The sequence below is a fragment of the Myotis myotis genome, unplaced genomic scaffold, assembly GCF_014108235.1.
Source record: "Myotis myotis isolate mMyoMyo1 unplaced genomic scaffold, mMyoMyo1.p scaffold_m19_p_10, whole genome shotgun sequence".
NCBI lineage: Eukaryota > Metazoa > Chordata > Mammalia > Chiroptera > Vespertilionidae > Myotis > Myotis myotis.
Window position 1 is genome coordinate 64,351,921 of NW_023416314.1, and position 27,407 is coordinate 64,379,327.

General features: G+C 40.2%; 2 protein-coding genes across 2 annotated transcripts; both read right to left on the bottom strand.

Moving 5' to 3' along the window:
* Positions 1 to 11,468: 11,468 nt before the first annotated feature.
* LOC118663762 (olfactory receptor 9Q2) lies at positions 11,469 to 12,413 on the bottom strand. The gene has a single exon (XM_036323712.1). The coding sequence runs from the start codon at positions 12,411 to 12,413 to the stop codon at positions 11,469 to 11,471; it is 945 nt and encodes a 314-aa protein (XP_036179605.1).
* Positions 12,414 to 17,795: 5,382 nt separating this feature from the next.
* Positions 17,796 to 18,731, bottom strand: LOC118665453 (olfactory receptor 9Q1). The gene has a single exon (XM_036326903.1). It carries the CDS (start codon positions 18,729 to 18,731, stop codon positions 17,796 to 17,798), a length of 936 nt encoding a protein of 311 aa, XP_036182796.1.
* Between the last annotated feature and the right edge of the window lie 8,676 nt (positions 18,732 to 27,407).

The following is a 27,407-nucleotide window of genomic DNA, read 5'->3' on the forward strand; positions in this document are numbered from 1 at the left end:
TTGGAGTCTGGCCCAACTCTGCAGCTAACTCACCATGTGACAAGCCATGTTACTAATCTCAGTCTCTTTTTCTGTAATAGGACCATTGGGTCTAATATAACAAAGCAGGTTCTATAACAGCATGTATCACGAAAACCCATTTATGTAAAATAGAAAGAGATGCCTAGGAGGAGAGTCAATAAAATATTAACAGTGGTTGTGGCAGATTGTATTGTCCAAAGATGCTCACGACATTTTCCATTCCACATGCTCTTGAAAAACTTGGCCATTTCCCCATCATGAAATGAAGGTTATGTTCCTCCCCTTTCAACCTGGAAGGTTTGGGAGACTCCTTTCACAAATAGAGTACCCCAGAAGTGGTGTTGCATGGTTTTCAAGAACCATCTAAGAAAAATCAACACAGCTTCCACCTGGCACTCTCTCTCTCAGGACATGTACCTCTGGAGCCCTGAGTTACCATGTAAAAGGTCCCACTACTATGAAGCCACCATGCTGGAGAAGACATGTGGAGAGGCCACAACAACTTAGAGAGAGAGATGCCCACGGAGCCCTAGCTGCTTCAGTCTACAAGTCTCTGAGTCCCCCTAGTCAGTCATCCAACTTATGAGCAAGTGAAACGTAAGCTGATCTGTCTTTGCTCTGTCTCAAACTGAAAACTGCCTACCAAAATCCAGCCAACTTCTAGAACTGTGAGAGATAGCAATAAAAGGATTATTACTGTTTTGAGTCCTCCATTTGGGGCTGATTTGTTATAGAGCAATATGTAACCAAAACAGTGGGTTTTATTTCAAAGAATAGAGTGATTCGTATTATACCCTGTTATTACTTTAAAATTTTAGAATAACTATCACATTAGGAAGAAAATAACTTTTTGTTGTTGTTAATCCTCACCCGAGGATATCTTTCCCATTGATTTTTAGAGAAAGTAGAAGGGACAGGGAGAGACAGAGAGAGAGAAACATTGATAGGTTGTCTCCCGCACACACCCTGATCAGGGCTGGGGATCAAACCTGCAACCCAGGTACGTGCTCTTGAATTGAACCTGAGACACTTCTGTCAATGGCTGACATGCTAACCACTGAGCAGCAAAACTGGCTAGGGCAAAAATATATATTTTTTTTATTTTAAGGAAAATAAACTCTCTTGCCTATTAAATCTATTAAACCAACATGTACCAGAATCTTCTCAGTTACATAAACACCAGTTGAGCCAATATGCAATTTTCTCTGTTTATTCTGGTTTCATCTAGCCCATATTTGATATAAGAACCAGCAGGGTTAGACCAAAGCCATTTAGTTTAATTTGGTTGCCATCCCTGTGGACCTGTCCTGGCCCTCTATTACTTCTAACTTGTAGATTCTATAGGAGACTGTATCCATACTAAGGTATAGCTCCATCTGCAGTGAGTAATGGGAAGTTGATTTGGCTAGGAATAGACTTGTATGTAAATTGGGATTTATGTAAATTGGGAGTTTGCCTGACAAAGTGAATTAGGATTAAGTTTGGGACACAAAGGGCAACTGATTAAGGAAATGCAAGATCACAAACTTTTATGAAAGCCTTGATACGTGTTCACAGATAAGCATAAATCTGTACCTAGATGCTTGTACTTCCTGAATCCTTCTCCTATTTGTCATTTTCAACAAACATCTATTGTAAACCTTCACTTTACCAGGTTTTGAATCTGGCACTGAGACTAAAAAGGTGAATGATACACATTCCATGCCCTCAATGCACTCACAAACTAGAAAGAAACTGACAAAAAAATAATTTTTAAGTGATTTTTAAGACCAGATAATCAAAAGATAATATTTAACATCATGAAATTTAGAAAGCATAAAATGTGCAAAGCACATTCAACTAAGTTTTACGCTATCCTTGTTCTTTTGTGTTAACCAACTTGTGATTTTTATGAGTAAATGAGCAGAAACCCCTGTCATCTTAGTGTAGGTAACTGAAATGCAAAAGAAATGCATAGAAAAAACAAACCAAAAAAACACCATGCATTGGATAGAATTTACTTGTTAAACTTAACATACAAAGTGTCAGTAAAATATTCATTTATTTATTCACTAAACAAATATTTTTTTTTTGAGTACCTAGTGAGAGTTAAAATGAAATAAGACATCCCCATGGCTTTCCTGGCTCTTCTATCACAGTGCAGAGCATGGACAATGAACATATAGATAAATAAATAAGCAATGGCCATAAATATGAAAGAGCAAAAAGGTTGTGATAAAAAAAAAAAATCAAGCAGGGTCAGCGGACAGGCAATAACATAAGGTGGAATAGCTATTTTAGGTAGAGGGGTTTAGAAGTTGGGGAAGTCCTTTCAGTTATTTGACTGAGAACTGAATAAAACAAGGAAGTGAGCCATGAGAAGATCTGGGGAAACACATTCCAAGAAAAATGACGAGCAGATGTAAAGATCCTAATGTGGGAACAGGTTGGCTTGAACTAGAGGGAAGTAAAGGAGAAGATAATCATGAAGGCAGTTAGGGACCCAAACTGGCTAAATATCATAGTCCAGAGCAAAGACTGAATTTTATTTAGATACTTTAAGTAAATATTTAAACCCATGGGACTGGATGAAATTAACCTAAGGAATGACTACATAGGGAAAGACCTATGACAAAGCCCTGGCTAACCAACATCCTATATAATAAAAGGCTAATATGCAAATTGTCCCCTGTTCAGGCATTTGACCAGGGGGTGGGGCTGGCCAGCCAACCACCCATGGCTCCACCCCCCCGGCAGCTCCACCCCCAATCGGCCCACCCACCCCGATTGGGGGTGGGGCAGGCAGGCCAGCCGAACCTCACCTGTGCACAAATTTGTGCGCCGGGCCTCTAGTTTAGAAATAAGGACTGAACGTAGAAGTCTGAGAAGGTGAAATGAGGGAAGGAGGAAACTAGAATAATTGGTGTCTAGAAGATGTAGGAAGAAACTGAAAAGACTGCCGATAAGAAGAAGGTATTAACTATTTTAAATACCACTGGAGCCAAACCATCACTCCTGAAATCACACTTTCTAATCTGCCCTCTTCAACTCTTGCAGCTATCACTCCTAGTGATCTCTAAACCACTCCTGCATCCTCAGGGTTGAATTCTAAGATAAACTGTCTAATTCAGAACATATTTCTTAGAAGATTAAAATATCCTGAATTTCGAAAAATTAAAGTTAAGGGAGAAACTAAGATGGCGGCGTAGGGAAACACCAAAATTGCTGCCTCCTACAACAACTTCAAAACACAATAAAAAGACAAAACGGACATCATCCAGAACTTACAGGAAGGCTGGCGGAGTGGAAATTCTACAACTAGAAGGAAGGAGAAAAGCACATTGAGGGCCAGGAGCTGCGGAAGTAAAGTGCAAAGGTACGGAGGCTCGAGAGTGCGCGGAAAGGGGCTGGTACCTGAGGACGCAGCTGTCTTTTTGAATCGGGAGGGAGTCACAGGCTCCCGACTGCTCTGAGCTCCGGTTCCGGGAAGTCTCTGGGGACCCAGGACTCATACGGGGAGAAACTGGACTGTCTGGCAGCGGGCAGAACTCAGAACTGGAGGGCCGCTTTCTCTCAGAGGTGCTTGCAGCAATTAAATTATCAGGACACTGAGACGCACGCGGCCACTTAGGGCAGGGCTGAGAATCCGCCATAGTTCCTTACTCCGCCCTTTGATTCCCTGAGACCCCGCCCCACCCAGGCTGTGGCAGCAGAGGCTTTTGCATATGAAAGCCCTGGGCCTTTGCAACCTGAAAATTACCTAACAAACTGCATCTGGGCCACAGACCACCTCCAAACTCAAAAAAAGGAAGGGGAATCTGCATAGGCCTTTGGGTAGTTTCCAGTTTTTGGCTATTTTAAGTAATGCTGCTATGAACAGTCCTGAAATCTTTGTATGAATATATACTTTCATTTCTCTTAGTTAACTATCTAGGGGTAGAATGGTTGGATCATATAGTAGGTATATGATTAACTTTTTAATAAACTACTTAAATAGTATTTAAGACTGTGTGGTATTGGCATAACAACAGACAAATGGAGCACTGAGACAGACTTGAGTTCAGAAATAGGCCCAAATATATGGATAATATATGTCCAACATATATGGACAATTGATTTTCAACAAAGATGTAAAGGCAACTTAGTGGGGAAAAGGATAGTCTTTTCAACAAATGGTGCTGAAATAATTGGATATCCATATGCAAAAATATTTATTTTGACCCATACCTGATTCCATCTATAAAACTCAACTCAAAATGGATCTTAAACTTAGATGTAAAACCTAAAACTATAAACTTTTAGATGAAAACAGAGGAGAAAATCTTTGTGAACATGAGAATAAGCAAAGATTTCTTAAATATAACAACAAAAGCACAAGCCATAAATGACAAAATAGATAAATGGGACTTCATCAAAATTAAAATATTTATTCTTTGAAGGACACTGCTAAGAGCAACAGAAGACAGTGCAAGAACTGGGAGAAAATATTTGCCAATCACATATCTGATAAAGGACTTGTATTCAGAAATATAAAGAGCTTTTGATATGTCAATTATAAGAAAACAAAAAGTCCACTTAAACAAGAGCAAAAGATTTGAACAGACACTTCATCAAAGATTTACTCATGGCAGCTGAGCACATTAAAAGGTTAAATATCAACATTATTACTCAACATTATTACAAACTAAAACCACAGTGAGGTAGCTATTAGAATGCTAACATTAAAAAGTTTGGCCATAACAAGTGCTGACGGGGATATGGAAGACCTGAAATGTTCATGTGTGGCTGGTGGAAATGTTAAGTAATACAGCCACTTAGCAAACAGTTTAGTAGTTTATTAAAAAGTTAATCATATACCTACTATATGATCCAACCATTCTACCCCTAGATAGTTAACTAAGAGAAATGAAAGTATATATTCATACAAAGATTTCAGGAATGTTCATAGCAGCATTACTTAAAATAGCCAAAAACTGGAAACTACCCAAATTCCCATTGACATGTGAATGCATAAACAAATTATGGTATATCCATGAAATGGAAAAATACCCAGCAATAAGCAATGAACTACTGATACCTGCAACAACATTAATGAATCTCAAAATAATTATTCTGTGAAAGAAGTCAGATATGATTCTATTTATATAAAATGTATATGAAATTCTAACTAATGTATGGTAAAAATCAGATTAGTGTTATGAAGGGGAGGATGGTGGAAGGGACATTTAGAAGAAAGTACAATAGGATAAAGGAAACTTTTGGAAATGATGTATATGTTATTATCTTGCTTGTGGTGATGGTTTCATGGTTTTATGTGCATATGTTAAAACTTACCAATTAGTGCATTTATATGTGTGCAGTTTATTGCACGTCAATTATACCTCAGTAAAGCTGTTTTTAGAAAGACATAGCATATCAGAAGAGATTTCAGACACATCCTTTGAGTAATATTATAATAGACAGGTTGTAGATGATAGATAATTAGATAGATAGATAGATAGATAGATAGATAGATAGATAGATAGATGATAGATAGATAGATAGATAGAGAGACAGATGATAGATAGTTAATAAAACAAAATAATGTTATGTATATTTAGAATAGTAAGAAATAAAGTTTGGAAAGGAATCTTGAATTCTTAGGCAATCACTGAAAATTGAAAAAGAAGATATGGGAAACCAAGATGGCGGCATAGGTAAACACCTGTAATTGCTGCCTCGCACAACCACTTCAAAAATACAACTAAAAGACAAAACGGACATCATGCAGAACCACAGGAAGGCTGGCTGAGTGGAAATTCTACAACTAGAAGGAAAGAGAAAAGCACACTGAGACTCAGAGGAGGTACAGAAGTAAAGAGCAGAGGTATGGAGCACATGTGGAAAGGGCTGGCAACTGAGGACATGGTTGTCTTTTTCAATCGGGAGGGAGTCTCAAGCTCCCCACTGCTCTGAACTCCAGTTCCAGGCGAGTCTCTGGGGACCCAGACTCATACGGGGAGAAACTGGACTGTCTGGCAGCGGGCGGAACTCGAGGGCGGCTTTCTCTCAGAGGTGCTTGCAGCGATTACTGGGACACTGAAACACGGGGCTTCTTAGGGTAGGACTGAGGATCAGCATAGCTGTTTGCTCTGCCCTGTTGATTCCCTGAGGCCCCGCCCCACCCAAGCTGTGCGCAGAGGCTTTTGCATATGAAAGGCCTGGCCCTTTGCAATCTGAAAATTACCTAACAAACTGCAGCTGGGTCAGAGAGACCCAGAACTTCCAAAAGAGGCCCTAGGCCCCACAGCAGCTTGCATTGCTTCACAGCTGGGCCTCATCTGGGCACCTCCAAATCCCAAACAAAGAAGAGGAATCTGCAGATGTCTCCATAGCTACTGCTGGGTAGCCTCAGGCAGAGGCTAAATTAGCACCTCCTTAGAGATCCAAGAGCCAGTGTACCCAGTGGTCAGAGTGGGACCATCCAGATTACAACTCCTCAGATCCATAAGGGGCACACTCAGGGGGCAGACTCAGTGAGCACCAAAGCCCCACTGAAGCAAGTCTTGCCCTATAAGGGTGTCTCCAGCACAGAAGTTCTCCCACTGCAGACACAGCTGATTCTCACAGCCAATTGGCCTGGAGGTCAATTCCTCCCAATGATACCTACAACAAGCAAGGCTTAACTACAACAAGACTGTGCACAAAGCCCACAAAGGGGTGCACCAAGAGAGTCCACCTCAGGTAATTGGGGAGGCAGAGCCACTGGGCCCTATAGGACACCTAGCACAGAAAGCCACTCTATCAACACAGGGAAGCATAAAAAATGCGGAGACAAAGAAACAGGTCACAAATGACAGAAATGGAGGAAAGTGAACTACTGGATATAGAGTTCAAAACCACACTTATAAGGTTTTCCAAGAATTTTCTAGAAACCACTGATAAATTTAGTGAGACCCTCGAGAAATCTAGTGAGACCCTCAAGGTTATGAAAAAGGATCAACTAGAAATTAAGCATACAACTGACTGAAATAAAGAATATTATACAGAGTTCCAACAGCATACTAGAGGATCTCAAGCATCAAGTCAAAGATTTGAAATATATAAAGAAGCAAAAATCACCCAACTGGAAAAACAAAAAGAAAAAAGAATCGAAAATATGAAGATAGTGTAAGGAGCCTCTGGGACAACTTCAAGCGTACCAACATCCGAATTATGGGGGTGCCAGAAGAGAGCAAGATATTGAAAACCTATTTGAAGAAATAATGACAGAAAACTTCCCCTACCTGGTGAAAGAAATAGACTTACAAGTCCAGGAAGCACAGAGAACCCCAAACAAAAGGAATCCAAAGAGGACCACACCAAGACACATCATAACTAAAATGCCAAGAGCAAAAGACAAAGAGAGAATCTTAAAAGCAGCAAGAGAAAAACAGTTAGTTACCTACAAGGGAGTACCGATACTACTGTCAGCTGATTTCTCCACAGAAACTATGCAGGCAAGAAGGGAGTGGCAAGAAATATTCAAAGTGATGAATGCCAAGAACCTACAACCAAGATTACTTTATCCAGCAAAGCTATCATTCAGAACTGAAGGCCAGATATAGAGCTTCACAGATAAGAAAAAGCTAAAGGAGTTCATCACCACCAAACCAATATTATATGAAATGCTGAAAGGTATCCTTTAAGAAGAGGAAGAAGAAGAAAAAGGTAAAGATAAAAATTATGAAAAACAAATACACATCTATCAACAAGTGAATCTAAAAATCAAGTGAATAAATAATCTGATGAACAGAATAAACTGGTGAATATAATAGAATCAGGGGCATAGAAAGGGAGTGGACTGACTATTCTCGGGCGGGGGGGGGGAGGGTGTGGGGGGAGAGGGAAGACTGGACAAAAATCGTATACCTATGGATGAGGACAGTGGGGGGGGGGGAGGTAAGGGCAGAGGGTGGGGTGGGAACCCGGTGGAGGGGAGCTATGGGGGGAAAAAGAGGAACAACTGTAATAATCTGAACAATAAATATTTAAGTTAAAAAAAAGAAAAAGAAGATATGAAGGCAAGGTTGGTGACTGCTTGGAGGCACCTATGGATGAAATATTTATTGGAGGGAGCTTTGACTCAGAGATAGGTGCTCTTGAAGGACTTCAGAAGGCAATAGTTTATCTGAGTAATCTTCCTGAGGGAGTTGAAAATTCCTTCATATCCTCCTCATTGACCTACAAGAGGGCAGAGGTAAATTCCATGAATTTCACATTTATGTCTTGCCATAAAATGCACCCAACCCAGCCCAGACCTATCAAATATTGAGACTAAGAATACAGTTGAAATCCAAACACTTCCAAAGCAAACTTCAACTGAGAATTTGGACTTGGCAGAGAGAGGAGAAATTGCAGAAGGGCAGATAGCATGTAAACATACATACCTTTACTAGAATTATGGGGTGATTGCTCCCTAAGGCATATAAATGTCTAATCACTATGTAGTATATCTGAAACTAATATAATATTGTTATACTGAAAAATATAACATTATTTGAAAATAATTTTTTAATTTTAATAAAGGGCACATACTTTGGAGTAAGAGAGACGAGATCGGATCCTCCCTGGACTGCCATTTTCTTGATGAATAAGCTTGGGCAAGTTACATAACTTCTTTGGGTCTTATTTCTTCCTTTTGCTAAAAGAGGTCAATAATAATTACTATCTGTTAAAGTTGTTAAGAGAGCTAAAATAAGTGATTCACTTTTAGCATAGTGATCAGTATTCATTTGTTTATTTAGGTGTGTATTAGTTTAAGAATTAAGTTAAAATTATTAGCAAACTCTCCATTTCTGAAGATGTCTGGATTCAAGGCTGATCTCAGCCCTGGAGAGATAGGTCCAACAGTTCTGAAGTGAAGAGGTCCACTGATCAGCTATGGGTCCCTATGCCTTTCAATGCTTATTTGGTTGTGGATCCTGAGACAGTTACCATAATAACACTAATTAATGTTTGTGTAATTCACCCAACATCTTCCCATTCTCCATGGACACCAAGTTGTTACGAGAATAAATGAGGTACATATAAAACCTGGTCAAGAGTAAATGCTCTATAACTTTTATTTCACAGTTGAGAAAGCAGGCTGAAAGGCTCTAGCTAATCTGAAGCTATATAGCTGAGAAGCAACAGACTGCACACTTTAGTGTCAAATTCTGAGCTCTTTCTACAACACAAATGCCTCTACCACCTGCTACAGAAGTTGATGTTGTATTAGAAGGACATTTGCATGGCAGTTACTATTTGTAAAATGGCCCCCAAATGCACTCTTTAGAGTTAGTTGTTCCACGACTATTCTGCACTTTTTAAATGATTTGTGGAAAAACAATAACAAAAGCTGATATGTGAATCCAAATCTCTTTGGCCACCAGTGCAGTTTTTTCCATGTATATTTTTGTAGACATGCTCACCCAATTCTTTCCTAAATTTTTGTCATATGCCCTTAAAAAGAAAGTTCCTAGGGTCCAGAAACTGCCATTTATTGAATCTACACACATCAGCTTCTCATATACAATTACATGCACACATACATGCACACACACATACACACACACCAACATGTGCTGTCACATTACACAATACTAGCGCATTTGGGGCTATAAAGTGACTGTTTTTTACTACCCTCAGACCTCTACAGATTGGACTTTTACCATTACAGCATAGGGAATATAGTCAATAATAATGTAATAACTATGTATGGTATCAGATGGGTACTAGACTTATTGGGGTAATCACTTTATACAGTGCATAAATGTCTAATCATTATGTTGTATACCTGAAACTAATATAATAGTGTATGTCAACTTTAAATGAGAAATAAATTACTTTTTTTAAAGTTTGAACTTTTGCCTTTTCTTCGCCAGGTAAAAGGAATAAAAGAAATGCAATAACAATGAATTCCAAAGGAGTGACTGTATAGAGTAGACAGTAGATCATAGCAGGAGACTATGTGTTGTGGCAATTAAGTGCTCAGGCTCTGATTGGGTGGAAGCCTCACTCTACCACTTACTTGTTCGCTGACCTTGGGAAAATTGCTCGACCTTTCTAAGTCTCAGATGCCTCATCTACCAATGAAGAGGGATAATAGAACAGACCTCATAAGGTTGTGGTGAGAATTAAATCAGGTAATTCCTGTAGCAAACATCACAATTCCTGGAAGGTAATAACTGTCTAGTGAATGTTAGTTTCTATATCATCATCATCATCATCATCATTGTCATTCAAAACCACAGAAACAATACGAAAGAAAACAATTAAAGAATAAATGATGGTATTTGGGAAAAGAGTAGTTGCATTTATAGATAACTTCTTTATTTTCCAAATATTTTTGCTCCACTCATCAAGTATTTGTTGTGCCAGGCAATGTACTTCGTTCAACAGACTCTAACGAATAAGACAGACGTCGCCCCTGCCCATTCATGCACTGAACCCCCAAACATAGTCCTATAAAGTAGATAAACTCACTTGGCAGATTAAAAAAACTGAGGACTGAAGAAGTTAGAACTTAAAAGTAGACACTGGAACCTGAGATTAATTTATTCATTCAACAAATACTGGAGCCTTTATGTGCTAAGTGCTTTGCTAAGCACTGGCATACAAAAATGAATTGCATGGGTAAAAATGCTTACTCTCATGTAATTTACACAATATCAAATATGTAAAATATAGTACATCCGATGGTGACAAGCATTACATAGATTAATAAATTAATAAGTGGAAGTGATAAGTTCGGGTGCAGTTTTAAGTAGGGCTGGGAAAGTCTTCCCATGTAGGTGATATCTGAAGAAAAACAAAGGATGGATAAACTAAGGAATGACATATTTGATAAGGATCCATCTAGGGCAAGCATGTCAAACTCAAAGGCTAACACGGGCCAAAGAAACAAGATTTAAGTTTATGTAGGCTGCAAAAACAAAAGCTTCAATATTCATAGGTTTATTTCGATAGAGACATGCTGAATACAAAGGGCTAAATAAATGAGTAATCATTAACATAAAATAATAGAACATTTTAATAAAAATTAATATTTTTTCTTGAACATTAACTTAGCAGACACTGAATAACTGCGCAAATTAGTAAGTGTAACGCAAATAAACCTATTTTTCTTGTTCTCCGAAAGCGAAATATTTCCTGTTGTGCACATCAAACAAGTCAGTCCAAGACTAATGACATGGCAATCAGCTACCAAAATATTCGCTGCTAGTATTAGTTGAGAGAAAGGGTGCACCTACACATAAAGCACCTAAGGGAAATGAATGCAACACGATTATAGTAATTAGCAAACATTGTAGTTTGTTATTAATAATTATGTACAACAGGATATTGTAATAATTTAAGTTACAAATTTTTTTAAACCATTTCTTACATACCGTTATATTGGCGGGGCTGCAAAAATATTCATTGTGGGCCACATGCAGCCTGTGGGCCATGAGTTTGACATGCTTGATCTAGGGCTTTCCAGAAGCCTTTGATCTGCTCAGGGCTTTCCTGACAGCTGCCTTTACCTCCTTATTCCTCAGGCTGTAGATGAGGGGGTTCAGCATTGGGGTCACCACTGTGTAGAGTACAGACACCACTCGGTCCTCCTCTGAGGACTTGCCTGAGTTATCCCGCAGATACATGAAGATGAGGGTGCCAAAGAACAGTGACACAGCCATGAGGTGGGAAGCACAGGTAGAGAAGGTCTTGGCCCGACCCCCAGCAGAGCGGATCTGCATGATGGCCACGATGATAAACAGATAGGACACCAAGATCACCAATATACAAGCAGGCATGACAAAAATGGCAAACACTATAATCACCACCTCCTGAGTAAAGCTTTCCCCACAAGTGAGTTTTAACAGAGGAGGGAGGTCACAGAAAATAAAGTTGATCTCATTGTTCCCACAAAAGGAGAGCGTGAAGGCTGTGACTGTTCGCACAAAGGCACTGGAAAAACCAGCAATGTAAGCCCCAGCTACTAAGCCCCAGCGGGCCCTCTCAGTCATGATGGTGACATAAAGCAGAGGTTGGCACACAGCCACATAGCGATCATAGGCCATGATGGCCAGGAGGTAACAGTCGATGGACGCAAAGAAGGTGAAGAGGAAGAACTGAGCTGCACAGCGAGCCTGTGAGATGGCTGTGCCGTGCTCCAGCAGCACAGCCAGCAACTGAGGGACGATAGCAGAGGAGTAGCACATGTCCACGAAGGAAAGGTGACCAAGGAAGAAGTACATAGGGGTGTGGAGCTGGTGATCTTTGTGGATCAGGATGATCATCCCCGCGTTCCCCAGCAGAGTGACAAAATAGAAACTCAGAAATAACAGGAAGAGAGGCAGCCCCCACTCGGGATGTTCAGTGAATGCAATAAGGAGGAACTCGGTCACTAGGGTTCGATTCCTCCCAGCCATCCATTCAGTGATGTATGTGAGAGGGCTAAGACAAGGACCAGCTGCGGGGAAAGTTCAAGTCATTCCAAGTAATAAAGCTTTAAATTGGTGTCTGACATGTAGGTTCTTGACTTGAACAAATTGCCGTCTGATGTGGCAGTAGGTGAATCTAGATCTCACTATAAGATAAAAAGTAGTGAATGCTTCTCTTATACTAAGAATGGAAAGCCAATGATTCTCTGCCTTACAAGTCAGCCCTTGTTTTTGCAACTCTGTCCCCAATTAGCTGTTTGATCTTACATAAGGCACTTAACCTCTCTGAACTTCAATTTCCTCTTCTGCCAAAAGGGAATCATAACATCCGCTCTGCTTTATGAGATAAGGTTAATGAATAGATTAAAACAGATGAGAAAATGCTTTGGAAAGCTAAAGGCACTCTACATAGATAGGGTGGCTATTTAAATTTTTAAATGAACATTTTAAAGAAGGAAAATGTATATTCTATGAACAAAAGGTCATGAACCCAAAAAACCCATTAGCAATCAGCAATGGGCTCTGCTTTTAGAAATACTTTTATTTTCAATCAACATGAATGTTTAACAAACAGCTGTTACACTAATTAGAGCTGGCTGACTTGTGTTTTTTGTTATGTTTTGTTTTGTTTTGTTTTCTGAAAATACTAGCATTAACCTTGAAATCAAAAGAGCAAACATTTAGCTCATTTTAGCCCCTAACAAAGCTTCATAATCATAGCCTGGGTGTCCTCACAGTCTTAATAAAAGCAGTAGTAGGATGACAAATGGCACCTGAATTTGAAAGCAGAGATAGCTCTGGTGTTGTCTAAATGTTTTTGGAGGACTCTGAGTTAATGGATCTGTGGGTCCTAAATAGAGTTCTAGAATAGGCTGTAAAAAAAAAAAAAAATGCTTAGATCAAGTTTCATTCCTGATAGAACATCAGTCAGATCAATACCAGCTAACTTCTTCGGGGTAACAAATAAAAGAAATTAGATCTGGAAGCCATGAGCTGGGCATGAACCATCCTCACCTGAATTTCACTTCGTTAGTGGCTTCCTTCTTTGTTTAGCATTTCTTCTGCTGGTGACCTGCTGATCCAGGGGAGACCTGGATTCTAGGTCACTCACACTAGATGTGTGAGCCTGGACAAATCACTTTTCCTCTCTGGGCTTCAATTGCCTTATATCTGTTCCCTTTCAATAAAGAACAATGCAGCATGAGATGTTCATCATAGCAATCTGCTTGAGATGGGGTCACTCCCAGAACCTCTATGTTCTATTCTCACTTCATCGAGTCCCTCTCTTTCCTCTCACCCATCACAAAACAGCACATCCCTGACACTAGAGTTCCCTGGGATTTTTTAATTTTTTTTCAGGCTCAGCCCAGGATCATAGGGCTAGGGGCTCAGCTTCTTTCACTGAGCTTCTGATTCAGCACTAGACCTTGCTGGTGGTGCTTCTTACATTAACTGCACCAGCATTGTGCACTAATTGGTTCCTGAGGTGAATCTCCAAGGACAGGCAATTTATCTTCATGTGACTTCCAAACAAGTCATCTAATATCTTTGAGATTTTCTCTTTCATTTCAAACTCCCAAAGCCCCCATCCGATGTCCTGTCGTCACTCAGCAGGGCCTCATGGGGCTAATTCCTACTCTTGCCTTATCCCTGCCTTGTGCCAAAAGAAATGAATTTCTTTGATGTTTTCTGTATCTCACTTGGAAATTTAGTCAACGGTTTTGCACAATGGTACCCTGGCTGGCACAAATGGATCCCAAAGGAGGCTGTTTTGTTGGCATAAGCTTTTGCTTCTCATTATTGAGACACACTGTAGAGGGTAACTCTGAAAGTTCACCATTTGGCAGAAACATGATGGTGCAAGTGCAGGAGTCATGAGATGAGATGATGGAAAGGCAGGTGTGAGCAGGACATGAACAGACTTCTACCAGGCAAACTGACCAAATTCTTAATAGTGACCAACCTCTCCTCCAGAGTACTGGCTCTCAAACTTCAGTGCGCATAACAATCACCCAAGGAATTTCCTGAAAATTCGAGTATTATCAGCCCACTCCCACAAATTCTGATGCAGTGTGTCTGCCATGGGACAAGGCATCTAGATTAATGGCCACCCCAGGTGGTTCTGGCACAGCTAATCCCAAGAAATTATATCTGGAGACAATGCCTTGGGAAGTGTTCTCAGGAGCTCTAACTCTGCTTGACCTCCTGTGCACTGTGCTGTAAACAAAAAAATTCAAGGTGTGCTCTTGGAGACCATGATTCCTTCAAAGTCCCATTAGCACCTTCCTTCCTCACAGGAGACTTAAGATAGTCAGGGTGGGCTCAATGGCCCTCTGTATTTTAAATTTTAAAATGTAAATTCGGGGTGGGTTATGCAGCTCCTTGTTCATAAAACAATGACTTGAACTGGGTCAGTGGTCTGTTGACTAAGCCTATTCAGAGAATGACACAAGACAAGAAGGCCCAAGGGCATTGGTTCTCAACTTTGATGCAAATCAGAATGACCTGGGCTGTGGAGCTTTGAAAATCCAAGGCTCAGTCCTAACCGGTTTTGCTCAGTGGATAGAGCATCAGCTTGTGGACCGAAGGGTCCCGGGTTCAATTTCAGTCAAGGGCATGTACCTCGGTTGCAGGCTCTTCCCCAGCCTCAGCCCTGGTAAGGACACATGCAGGAGGCAACCAATTGATGTATTTCTCCCAGATCAATATTTCTTTCTGTCTTTTCCTCTCTATTTCATTCTCTCTAAAAATCAATGGGAAAATATCCTCAAGTGAGAATTAAAAACAAAACAAAACAAAAAAACCCCAAGGCTCAGAATGTACCCCTTAACAATTAAGTCAGAATGTTTGAGTGTAGAAGCCAGACATAAATATTTTTTAATCCCCAGATAATTACAATATGCAGTAAGGTTTGAGAACCACCACAAAGGGCTCCTACCTTGCCAAGTCTTATTTCCCCAGATGTCTTAGGTAGATAATAAATGTATTGTTCTTATAAGTTTGAAAATCACTGCATATTATATCCCCACATAGAAAATCATGTTTCATATCATCATTTTAAAGGATCTATAAAGTGCTATAATGAAGAAATCTTGTTAACTTTCTTTAACCCACTATTTATCAAAAATATTTGACCAAATTACTTTTTTTTATTAAAAGCAGATTAGCATGCTGCAGAACTAAAGTTCCTAAGGAAGGATGCCACTTAAGCAGCACAGCTTTAAAAAATCTCAGCAACTGTCCAAATGCCAAAGAGCAAAGCAGTAACCATTCCAAGAAAAGGCATCTCCTGATGACTCATCTCAGAATCTGGCTCCTTTAAGTCTCTGTCAGACTGGCTGCCTCAAGAACAATGGCTCCTACTGGGAAAGGAGCTGGGAGGGGACCAGGGGGGGAGCACCATCCATCCATCCAGATGGATCCCCTGAGAGCTATGGAAGAGGAGTCCATCTTTCCTTTTTTTTTAAATATATTTTATTGATTTTTTATAGAGAGGAAGGGAGAGAGATAGAGAGTTAGAAACATCGATGAGAGAGAAACATCGATCAGCTGCCTCCTGCACATCTCCTACTGGGGATATGCCTGCAACCCAGGTACATGCCCTTGACCGGAATCGAACCTGGGACCTTTCAGTCCGCAGGCCGATGCTCTATCCACTGAGCCAAACCGGTTTCGGCCATCTTTCCTTTAAAGAAAGACTTTTCCTTCAGTTGTGAAGTGAGTCCAATGGCTGAGCCTGGCAGTTCTGCTTCACAGATAATAGTGAACCTACCTCACCTCATCCCCAGATGAAATAAGCTGCTGAGGGTTTATATCATTCACATACCTGGGATCATGTATGTAAATTGATGATATTATTCTGTAGTATATAGGTGTGAAGAGCACTAATACCAATATCTACAATTCATTTTGAAATGCATCAAAAAGTAAAGCGTATTGATGGGTTTATATCATTCACATACCTGGGATCATGTGTTTTGCTAATGCAAGGAACAGGAAGAAAAGGAGTTTGAGTTCCAGGATAAATGATCAAAGAAAGAACAGAAAATGATGAGTAGATGAGACCCGTTCCTTCCAGTACCTTGGGTTTGATTGAGGCAGTTAGGGAAGTAAGCCATCAGGTTCTGGGAGGCTTTGGACACAGGCTGAACCTCGCAGAGCACAGTGACCCTGTGCAGGCCAGGATTCCCTCCTGCCCACCTCTGTGTGGAATGCAGCAATGTTCTGCCTCCCCAAGAACAAAAGCTTTAAGAATATACTAGTAGATTGTCAATATCTACAGAACAGACACTGCAGATACTATTATGAGCAGTGGTAATGGTATAAATTGGCCAAGTGGATTCTCAGGAAAACCATGTGATGAATGGGCAATAGAACAAATGGAGAAGAAGAAAGAACAGAGATATTTCCATCCAGATAGTAATTCACAGACATGTTATTGTGGACATTTTTTTTACTGATTCAAAGGAGGCATCGCTGTGAACTAGTACAAGAGTCTGAAAAATACTTTGAGCACAATGAGCTTGATTAACTGGACCATCAGACTACTACCTTAATTTAATCATTACAAATAAATGTAACCTAAATGTTGAATTCTAATTGATGATATTATTCTGTAGTATACAGGTGTGAAGAGCACTAATACCAATATCTACAATTCATTTTGAAATGCATCAAAAAGTAAAGCGTATTGATGGATGATTTGTTGGCTGGATAAATGAATAAATAGATTATATATGTGCTATGTCAAATATGACAAAATATTAGCAGTTGCAAAATCTAAGTATTAAGTTTAGGGATTCACTGTACATTATTTTCAATATTTTTTAAAATATATTTTATTGATTTCAGAAAGGAAGGGAGAAGGAGAGATAGAAACATCAATGATGAGAGAGAATCATTGATAGGCTGCCTCCTGCATGCCCCACACTGGGGACTGAACCTGCAACCCGGTCATGTGCCCTGACTGGAATCGAACCGTGACCTCCTGGTTCATAGGTTGACACTCAACCACTGAGCCACGCCAGCTGGGTTTATTTCAATATGCCTATTATGGAAATTTTTAATGGAAAATTTTTCAAAAAAATGTAATTGTGTTTTATAGTCATAGACCTGTGAAGTATGCCACCCCTGGATTACACAGGATTTAATTTCAGATGCTTTCGTCATTTTTCCTGGGAGTTAAAGCTCTCACCACAATCTCTCTTCTGAGGCTGCCTCTTCTTTTCTCCCTCTCTCTCTCTAAAACTAAAATTTCTGGTCCTTTTACCAGGGCATATTCATTTAAACATTGAGTGTGCTATAAACAATGTAACCAGAACACTGGCACTTTTAGAGGTGATTCTCAGGACTGCCCAAGGTTGGGGATAGTTAGAACAACTTGGCTCTGTTGAGAATCTTCCTCAGGGCCTCCTTCACCTCCTTGTTCCTCAGGCTGTAAATGAGAGGGTTCAACATGGGGATGACAGTTGTATAGAACACAGACACGACCCGATCCTCCTCTGAGGACTGGCCCGAGTTATCCCGCAGGTACATGAAGATGAGGGTGCCAAAGAAGAGTGACACAGCAGTGAGGTGGGAGGTACAAGTAGAGAAGGTCTTGGCCCTGCCTCCAGCTGAGGGGATCCGGATAACGGCCACGATGATAAACAGGTAGGACACCAAAATCACCACCAGGCAGGCAGGGATAACAAAAATGGCAAACACAATAATGACCACTTCCTGGGTGTAACTGTCCCCACAGGTCAGCTTTAAAAGAGGAGGGAGGTCACAGAAAATAAAGTCGATCTCATTGGTTCCGCAGAAGGAGAGAGTGAAAGCTGCGACTGTCCGCACCAAGGCACTGAGGAGACCAGCAATGTAAGCTCCAGCCACAAAACCCAAACGAGTCTTCTGAGTCAGGATGGTAACATACAGTAGGGGTTGGCACACGGCCACATAGCGGTCATAAGCCATGAGGGCCAGGAGATAGCAGTCAATGGAGCCAAAGTAGGTGAAGAGGAAGAACTGAGCAGCACAGCGTGTGTAGGATAAAGTTGCCCCGAGCTCCAGCAACACAGCCATCATCTGAGGCACGGTGACAGATGAATAGCAGATGTCCATGAAAGAGAGGTGACTCAAAAGGAAGTACATTGGGGTGTGGAGCCGGTGGTCCACATGGATCAGGATAATCATGCCCAAGTTCCCCAATAAGGTGATGAGATAGATAAATAGAAAGAGGAGGAAGAGAGGGAGTGCCCGTTCAGGATAGTCAGTGAATGCTATAAGGATGAATTCGGTCACTAAAGTGAGGTTCTTCTTTGCCATGGAGTCAGAGGAACCTGAGAGGGCTAGAATGAGAAGCAAGTTAGGAAGCTATAAATAGGATTTAACTGCATTTCTAGCTAACATTTTATTAAGCATGTACTATAGACAAAATATGCCAGGTGCTGTGTGGGGCTTCAGAGATAACTGGGCTTAGCTCTTACCTTTAAGGAAATTCTCTGACAAGAAGTCATTTTAGTATATCAAGAAAACCAATACAGGCAGACATTTTTAGAATAAGAGTACATATTCTCCCACCCTTATCACTAACTAACTGTGTGAGCCCTTGTAACTCAGATAACCACTCTTTTTTAATTAAATTTATTGAGGTGACATCAGTTAATAAGATCATATAGTATTCAAGTGTACATTTCTATGATACATGATCTGTATATTGCATTGTGTGCCCACCATCCAAAGTCAAATCATCTTCTGTCACCATATATTTGATCCCCTTTGCCCTTTAATACCTCTCAAACCCCTTTCCCTCTAGTAACAGCCATGGGCAAACTACAGCCCGTTTGAAATGAATAAAACTAAAAAAAAAAAGACCGTACCCTTTTATGTAATGATGTTTACTTTGAATTTATATTAGTTCACACAAACACTCCATCCATGCTTTTGTTCCGGCCCTCCGGTCCAGTTTAAGAACCCATTGTGGCCCTCGAGTCAAAAAGTTTGCCCACCCCTGCTCTAGTAACCACCATATTGTTGTCTGTATCTATGAGTTTTTGTTTGTTTTTCTTGTTTGTTCATTAATTGCTTTCAGTTTTATATCCCACATATGAGTGAAATAATATGGTTCTTAACTTTTTTGGCCTGACTTATTTCACTTAGCATGATATCCTCAATCTCACAACATCCATGTTGTTTCAAATGACAGTATTTCATCTCTTGTTGGGGTCCAACCCCAGCAGGTCCAGGGGTTCCCAAAGGTGTGGACAGAGTCAGCGAAGAAGGAGTGACACAGAGGCAGCATTCAGTCGATCATCATAGCCAGGTTCTCTCTTTTTTGTCCTGTTACATCTGTATTTATACCAGTTGATTTTAATCCTATCCATTCTATTCCAAAGGTTAGGGTGTTTCTTATTTCCATCCAAAGTTACTCTATTGCTCTATTAAGCTACAAGGAAGTAACTGAAGAAGATTATCCTAAGTAAAGATTATGTAGCTTAAGCGTGATTGTTCATAGTTAAAGTGATTAACTACCTGCCTGGCACTTAGTTAAGGGGTTTTATGGATTTATTCCCTCCTTAGTCCTGTTAATCCCTAATCCCAGGGAAAAAATCCCCACCTGGGGAAACAACCTTTCTCGGGGAGGTGTCCTGTTTAAAACACATAGCGCTAAGAGGGGGAGCAAACATATGCCATATACGCCAGGTCCCTTGAAACATAAGCTGTGCAGATGTTTCTTCCCTGCAGCGACTGTGTCAAGCAGCAAGGGTGGACCCGCTTCCGGAAAATTCCCCCATTTTTATTCTTTAAATGACAGTGCATGTAAATCAGCGGCCACCTCTCGGATTGGGTTAAGACTCGGAAGAAGACTTGTTTGTGACTTTGCCAACAGGTCAGTCCGAGGCTTTAACCCTATATCGGCTCCCATAATCTCTTAACCAAAATTTTCCTATTGCTCCATTAGGGGGTGGTACATGGAATCCTGCCTACCATGGGAATATCCATCTCAGCACTCTGTCCCCTTTCCTTTATGACAACAGCTTCTCCATTATTTCAAATCTTCTTTACCTCTTGCCTAGATCAAAACCACAGCCATATAACTAACAGCTCTTTCTACCTTCAGACTTGCTTCTTGCCAATGCTTGCTCCTAATTGTGACTAGAATGATATTTCTAAAACTTTAATTTGATCACATCTCACTCTCCTGTTAAAAATTCAATCATGGCACCCCAGAAAGATTAGAATATTATTTAGACTCTTTGACATGTCAGGGAATGCCCTCCATGAGTTGCCCCCTACTTACTTCCTCATGTTTCCTTCTTACTTCTCACTGCTCACACTCACACCCCACCCTCTCTAGTCACTCTAAATTATTTGCAGCTCTCTAATCCCCTATATTCCCTCAAATCTCTGTGCTTTCTACAAGTCATTCCTTCTTGCTGAAACACCTTCTTTTGTCCATCCCCAGGGTCCTGCCCAGCCCCTATACAACCTTCAAACCTCAGCTAAGACTGTACTGCCCACAAGAAGTCTCTCTTAAGTCTGTCTTCCCTGGTCAGGGATGAGCCTTGGAGCTCAGCACATAGTAAGGGTTCCATATGTTTTTGTGGAATAAAGTTATCAAATGAGATATGAAGCAACTTGCAAAGGGAAAGGTACTGTACAAATGTTCAAGTGATTATTTTTATTTTTATGAAAATATTTTTAAAAAAAAATTCCTGAAGTATAAAAACTCATTAAAATCAATCAACATTTATGAAGGTTATAGCCATCTTTATGATACGGAATTTCTGGACTGGAACACACAGTGTTCGCCTGGGCAGGATGGCTTCCCCAGATTCTTTGTCCGTCGGAGTCAAAGAATAAAACCACGGGCAGAAGATGGTATAGCAAAGATGGAAATTTATTGAAGAACAAGTACAGACTCCCAAGTGGGGAGGGAAAGAATCTCACAACAGAGACTCCCACGGGGGGAAGGGGAAAGAGTCCTACCAAGTTCTTTCCCCAACGCCCCCCTACCCCCCACCTCCCCATCCCCACCCCCCCACCCCTCCTTAATAAAGGCTGCAGTTTTTGTGCCTCGATATCCCCTCCGATTGGCCACTATTCCCTTTGATTTGTTCACTATAGTAACTCCAGAGCTCAAAGGTCAAACCTCACATGGGACATGTAAGGTCCTCTTCTTTATTGTGTAAATATAGACCTTTGGCTACTCCCAGTTCCATTGTCTTATGGAAATGCAACTGCTGCCTCTCCCAACTTCCTTGTCTTATGAAAATGTACCCTTTTGCAACTCTATAGCCCTGTGTTTTTTTCCATAAACCCCCTTAATTTTAAAAATTCCCTAAATCTGCCTATTTTCCCCCTAAAAATTCCTATTTCATTTAGTTTGATATTTCCATTCTCAACCTACCAATGTCCTTACTTAACAGAAAGCTGCTGTATTATAGCCTCTTAGTTTGCCAAAAATAAATTTTATAAGAACTAGTGTTGTACTAAATAGAAACACATAGAACAAAACTATTTTAAGTGATTTACATATTAACTCATTTAATCCCCACAACCACTTTTTTAGGTAAGAACTTTTATTTTCCTCATTTTATAGATAAGGAAACTGAGACAATAAGAGTTTAAGTAATGGGCCCAACATTATACCAGTACATGGTGGAACTGTCATTAGGAACAACACTACCACAGAATCACTATTCATCTTATAAGAGAAGTTTATATTCATTACGTATCTACTCCAGCAGTCCAGCAGGACTTAGGAAATGTCTGCCTTTAAGTAAACAAGCATGAATAGCAGCTCTGCAGTCTATTCATATCTGAAGGCTGATGGAGACTTTTGTGCTAATGGACAGAAGTCCTTTGGCAGAGTTGCAGTGTTGCAGGATAAAGAAGATATTTGATCGTCTTTAAAGCATTAGACTTTGGCAGCTATTCCAGTGTTGGACTGACATATTGGGGAAAATGAAAAATAAAAGAAATTGGGTCTGGTGATCCATACTGAGCATAAATAAAAAGAATTGGATCAGTTTTCTCACCTGAATTCCACTTCACCTTCACCCGGCAAGTCCTCTTCTCTCTTTGTCCACTAATTTTCCTTTGTCGCTAAAGGTCTTTCACTGCTTGGAGAAGTACCTAAGTGTGTAGGGGAGAACCACTGGTCTGGGTGGTTCTTGTCCTCCCATACCTGCTCAGTTACAATGATGAGCAAGTTACCTAATCTCTTGGGGCCTCTGTGCCCTTCCACCTCCTCCTACTCTCCCCTCAGTGAATCAACATGGGGACATTAATGTCAAAGCTGCTTGAATACCGGTCACTGTACAATATCTTTCTCAATACTAGTCTGTCAAACACTTCTTTCTCTGTGTTTCCTTCATATTTCCGTTTCCATGACCTGGCAATCTGGTTAAGATGCAGTCCTCACTCTGGGTTTTGTGCAGGTGCCGGATGGAATAGCAGATGTTGGAGAACAACCTCTTCCTATGGGCTCCTGGCCCCAACACAATTCCCTCATGGAGAAGACACTAATAGTTGCTACAAAAGCTCTGAAGTCCCCAATTGATGGCTAAAGTGGTCTCTAATGAAAGGCAATTATTGCTTATGGTAATCTCAACTCCCAGTACCAAATCCCAAAGCCCTAAGACACACTGAGTAGAGTATAAGACACATTGAGTATAATCTAAAAGCCCTGAGCCCCAGTTCTGCACAGTCCCTTGAGGAGTGAGATACCTCTGCTTTAACTTCTCCAAACAGAACAACGTCAAAAATTGTGCCTGTTGCCATCCTCGTCAACGTAACCATATCTTAGAAGAGGGGTATTTTGCAAACACAAGGCTTTGCAGGAGGACACACTGGGGACTCTACAGAGACCTCAACAAGACACAGCACATCTTCTAAGTTTTCCCTCCATGTGGATCAGGTGTTTTATTAGGTCTCCCCCTTTTTTTCTCCTTAAAAGCAAATGAAATTATAGGGAAAACAATAGCCTGGGATGTTGCCCAGAGGAGAAATTGGCAAGTTCTTGTTGGCATAACTTTTGCCAGCTCTCTGCATCTTTGACACTGAAGTATTTTTAGCCCCAAATTCATAGGTATTTTGTTAAGTCATTGAATTTCAACATGTCCCAATTTAGAAAAGGAAATGAGAAATAAGAGAAAGTAAGACCACATAGTTCATTGATTCATCATTGTACTAAGAGTTCTAAACAAAGAGCAAGAGATACAAAATGAAACAAAGCCCTCAAAAAAACCACCCACAATGCCTGTCTATAAGGAATGTGCAGCCTAATAGATAAGTATACATCCTATAATAAAACAAGGCCTGAACTCTAAAGCAAGATGTAGGTAAGATGCCATGAGGATTCAATGTAGGCAACATTACTTACATGGGGTGAATCAGGAGTGACTTTCCAGAGGAGGTGACAGTTAGTTTAGATAGAGGTTAGGGTGGAAAGATGATGGGAAAACTTTTCAGGAAAGGGGACCAGTGTGAGCAAATTCATAGGGTAGGACAGCCCAGGGAATACTCCTGGGATGATGAGTGCAAGGAACTTTGGCAACAGAAAAGGTTGTCACTAGGCAAGTCCAGAACTAGGGTGATGTGAGTGAGCCACTCTCCTTAGGTACAAAAGTTAAGGAGGCACCAAGAACGTTAGTAAACAAGGTAAATAATATTTAAAAATCAATGCAAAAATTTTATTATAAACAAAACATCATATTAAACAAATATGGCAAGAGTGTCATTGATTTTTCTTTTTGCCTCAGTCTCTAATTATTATGATATTATGTCATAATAGACGTATCATATGATATCATAAGACTTATCATATGATATGTCTTAGCATAGCACTAGTATTAGGAGATATGCTTTAAAAGGGAGGGCAAGACCAGAGGGCTTTCAGGAGACTGGCTTTTTAAAAATGCCTTTTAATCATCTAGGGATATTCCACTTCTTTCCTCTCTTCCCTCCACGTAAGAAAGAAAAGAAAATGTAGGAAGGTCAATTTCATGAGATTGAATACTTGCCGAGTATTTCTACCATTTCAAAGCATTCTCTTCATCTAGCTTCACAAGAGCCCTAATTATTGAGAGAGATAATGGGACTCCTCATTTGTCCTGATATAAAAACAAGGCAAGAGGGGCCCAAGGTCATATAGTTAGTTACTTGGTAAGTAAACTAGAAATTTTGCCTATCCTATATACATTACTAATGGACTCTGCTTAAGCCACAGCTCTCAGTGCCCAAACGCACATTTATTTATGACCACATGCACATACATGCACATGCAAGCCAGAGCTCATTAGGTGAAGAGGTGAGTCCTCTGGGCTAGGCTATATTAACAAACTACCTTAAAACTAGAGTTTTTTTTTACCCATGAAAAATCTAGTGTGCTGAACACACTATGCAATATACAGACAATGTATCATAGAATTGTACACTTGAAATTTATATAATCTTATTAACCAATGTCATCTCAACATATTTAGTAAAATTAAAAATAATACAATTATTTACCACAGGAAAAAAATCTAGCATGAGTTAGTTAGTTCTCTTCCATCTTGTAGCTATGCCATTTAGAGCAAGTGGCCTTCAAGATTGCTAGTACAGGGGAAGAGCAGGTGAAGGTCATGTAAAATATCGCTAAGGACCAGGCCTGGAAGTGGTCTACTTCACTTTTCCCACATCCCAGTGACCAGAATGCAGTCACATGGTCTCTACACCACTGCAGGGGATCTAGAAAATATACAGGAACATATGAATATTTGTGAAAACAAATACTGGGGCTAAAATCTCTGCCACAACCCTCTTCCTTTGTTGAGTATAATTTCTGGAACCCATCCCAAAATTTCCAAGGACACTCAAGGGCTCACTATTGCATTCATATGGCTCTCCATTTTTCCATTTCCACTAAAGCATTACTTACATTGTACCTACTTCCCATAACTACTCACCCTACCCAGTACCACATTGTGCAAATCATAAAACATGGCATTTTTTCTTTTTTTCTTCATTCTTTAAAGCAAAATTAACACAGTGCTTGTTTGGATAACAGACTTCTAATAAAGATATTATAGAAAATCTCCAGGTTAGCCAGATGTGACTCATCTGGACTGGGGTTGGTTTACTTGGCCAAACTGGAGCTCAATTCATGATTTGTTTCATGTGTCTCTCATCATCTTTGGGTTAGCAAGATACTCGGTACATCTTCTTTTTCTAACAAAGGCAGAAGCACAGGTGAGCAAAGCCCAATGACCAAAGCACATTTCAAGTCTTTGCTTAATCGGGTCTGCTCATGTCCATCTGCCAAAGAAAGTCCCATTGTCAAGTTTAACATCCTGGAGCAGTGAAAGAAGAGTGGAGTGAATATTTCTGAGCAATAATCCAGTCTTTCCTATCGTCCATAAATACTCATGCCCTACCACCCCAATCACATGCAAAATTGATTCACCACCATCCTGAGACCCCCACCCACTGACTCCAACAAATTATATCATTGGGATCAAAGTCTAGAATCTTGTGATCTCTATCAGTCTAAATGCAGCTCCCCTGGGTGTAGAGAACCATGAACTAAAAAGACAAGTTATCTGCCTGCCCTACAAACACCCAACATGCATTGATGAACCAGGCAGGATGACCTCGGTAAACAAACCCATTAGAAAAGGGGAAGAATGACAGTCACGTGGCAATTACTGGTCCACAGCAATTCTGAGCTCCTACTGGGAAAATATTGCCATATCCCCCTCTCCTCAGAATAAATGCCTTGTTAGGCCATTAACCTACTCCCTGGTGGAGATAGAGCACCCCAGCTGGGTGTTCCTCATGGGTCTTAGAAAAATATCATGACCGTTAGATATTTTTCATGCCCAAAGGTACTTTAATACTAAATGCAGATAACTTTTATTTTGGCCTTTTCTCTTGCCATGAGCAATCCCTAAGCACTTAGAGTTTACCAGAGAGAAGACATTATAAGTTTTGGTTAAGAGTATGGATTCTGATATTGGGCTGCTTGGGTTTGAATCCTGGATCCATCTTTTTCTAGCAGTGTGATTTTGGAAAATATGCATAATCTCACTGTACTTCAACTTCCTCATCTGTAAATTCAAATAACAGTACCAACCTCATAAAGTTATAAAGGGAATCAAATGAAATAGAAATGAAAGAGAGAAAGTAAAGCCATGCTTCAGTAAGGTACCCTGATCTTCACCATCAGAAGGGTGTTCCCCAGACCACTTCCCGACTTCAATCTTTCTTTCTACTTCTTATCTGAATCTTTACACATTATAGAGTCCAAACCAATGGGTTACTTTAAAATAGCACTAAAACTTCCTATCTGAGTTATAATGAATGTAGATCCCACTAGTAAAAATTGTGAGGTCCACAGAAATAGCCAACATTCCCTAATGCCTACTGTGTGCCAGGCAACATGCCAAGCACTTCACATGTAACTTAAAAATTAAATACAGCCCTCACCGGTTTGGCTCAGTGGATAGAGCTTCAGCCTGAGGATGAAGGGTCTCAGGTTCAATTCTGGTCAAGGGCATGTACCTTGGTTGCAGGGCACATTCCTAATAGGGGGTGTGCAGGAGGCAACTGATCGATGTTTCTCTCTCATCGATGTTTTTAACTCTCTATCCCTCTCCCTTCCTCTCTGTAAAAAATCAATAAAGTATATCTTTTTAAAAATTAAATACAAATGATTAAAACAAAATGTAACATTTCTAATCATAATGTGGAAATATCCTCCTCAAAGATAAAGCATTCTTTCTTAGAGTAGTAGTCCTCATAAATCCATTATGCAACTGTCATCTCATCGCCTCCCTATTTCATTTTGCTCTTCCCTAGCTCAATATTAACACTACTGCTGATGTCACATTCCTTGTTGTTGCCATTACATAATTTAATTTCAAATCTTTATCAGTATTTCTCCCCATTATATGTGGAATTTCCTTCATTGACATTTTGTCTTTCATGGGTTTCCCTGGAGTCAGGCTTCATGGA

Coding starts and splice junctions, on each gene's coding strand:
- LOC118665453 (XM_036326903.1), bottom strand. CDS start 18,731: ATGGCAAAGAAGAACCTCACTTTAGTGACCGAATTCATCCTTATAGCA.
- LOC118663762 (XM_036323712.1), bottom strand. CDS start 12,413: ATGGCTGGGAGGAATCGAACCCTAGTGACCGAGTTCCTCCTTATTGCA.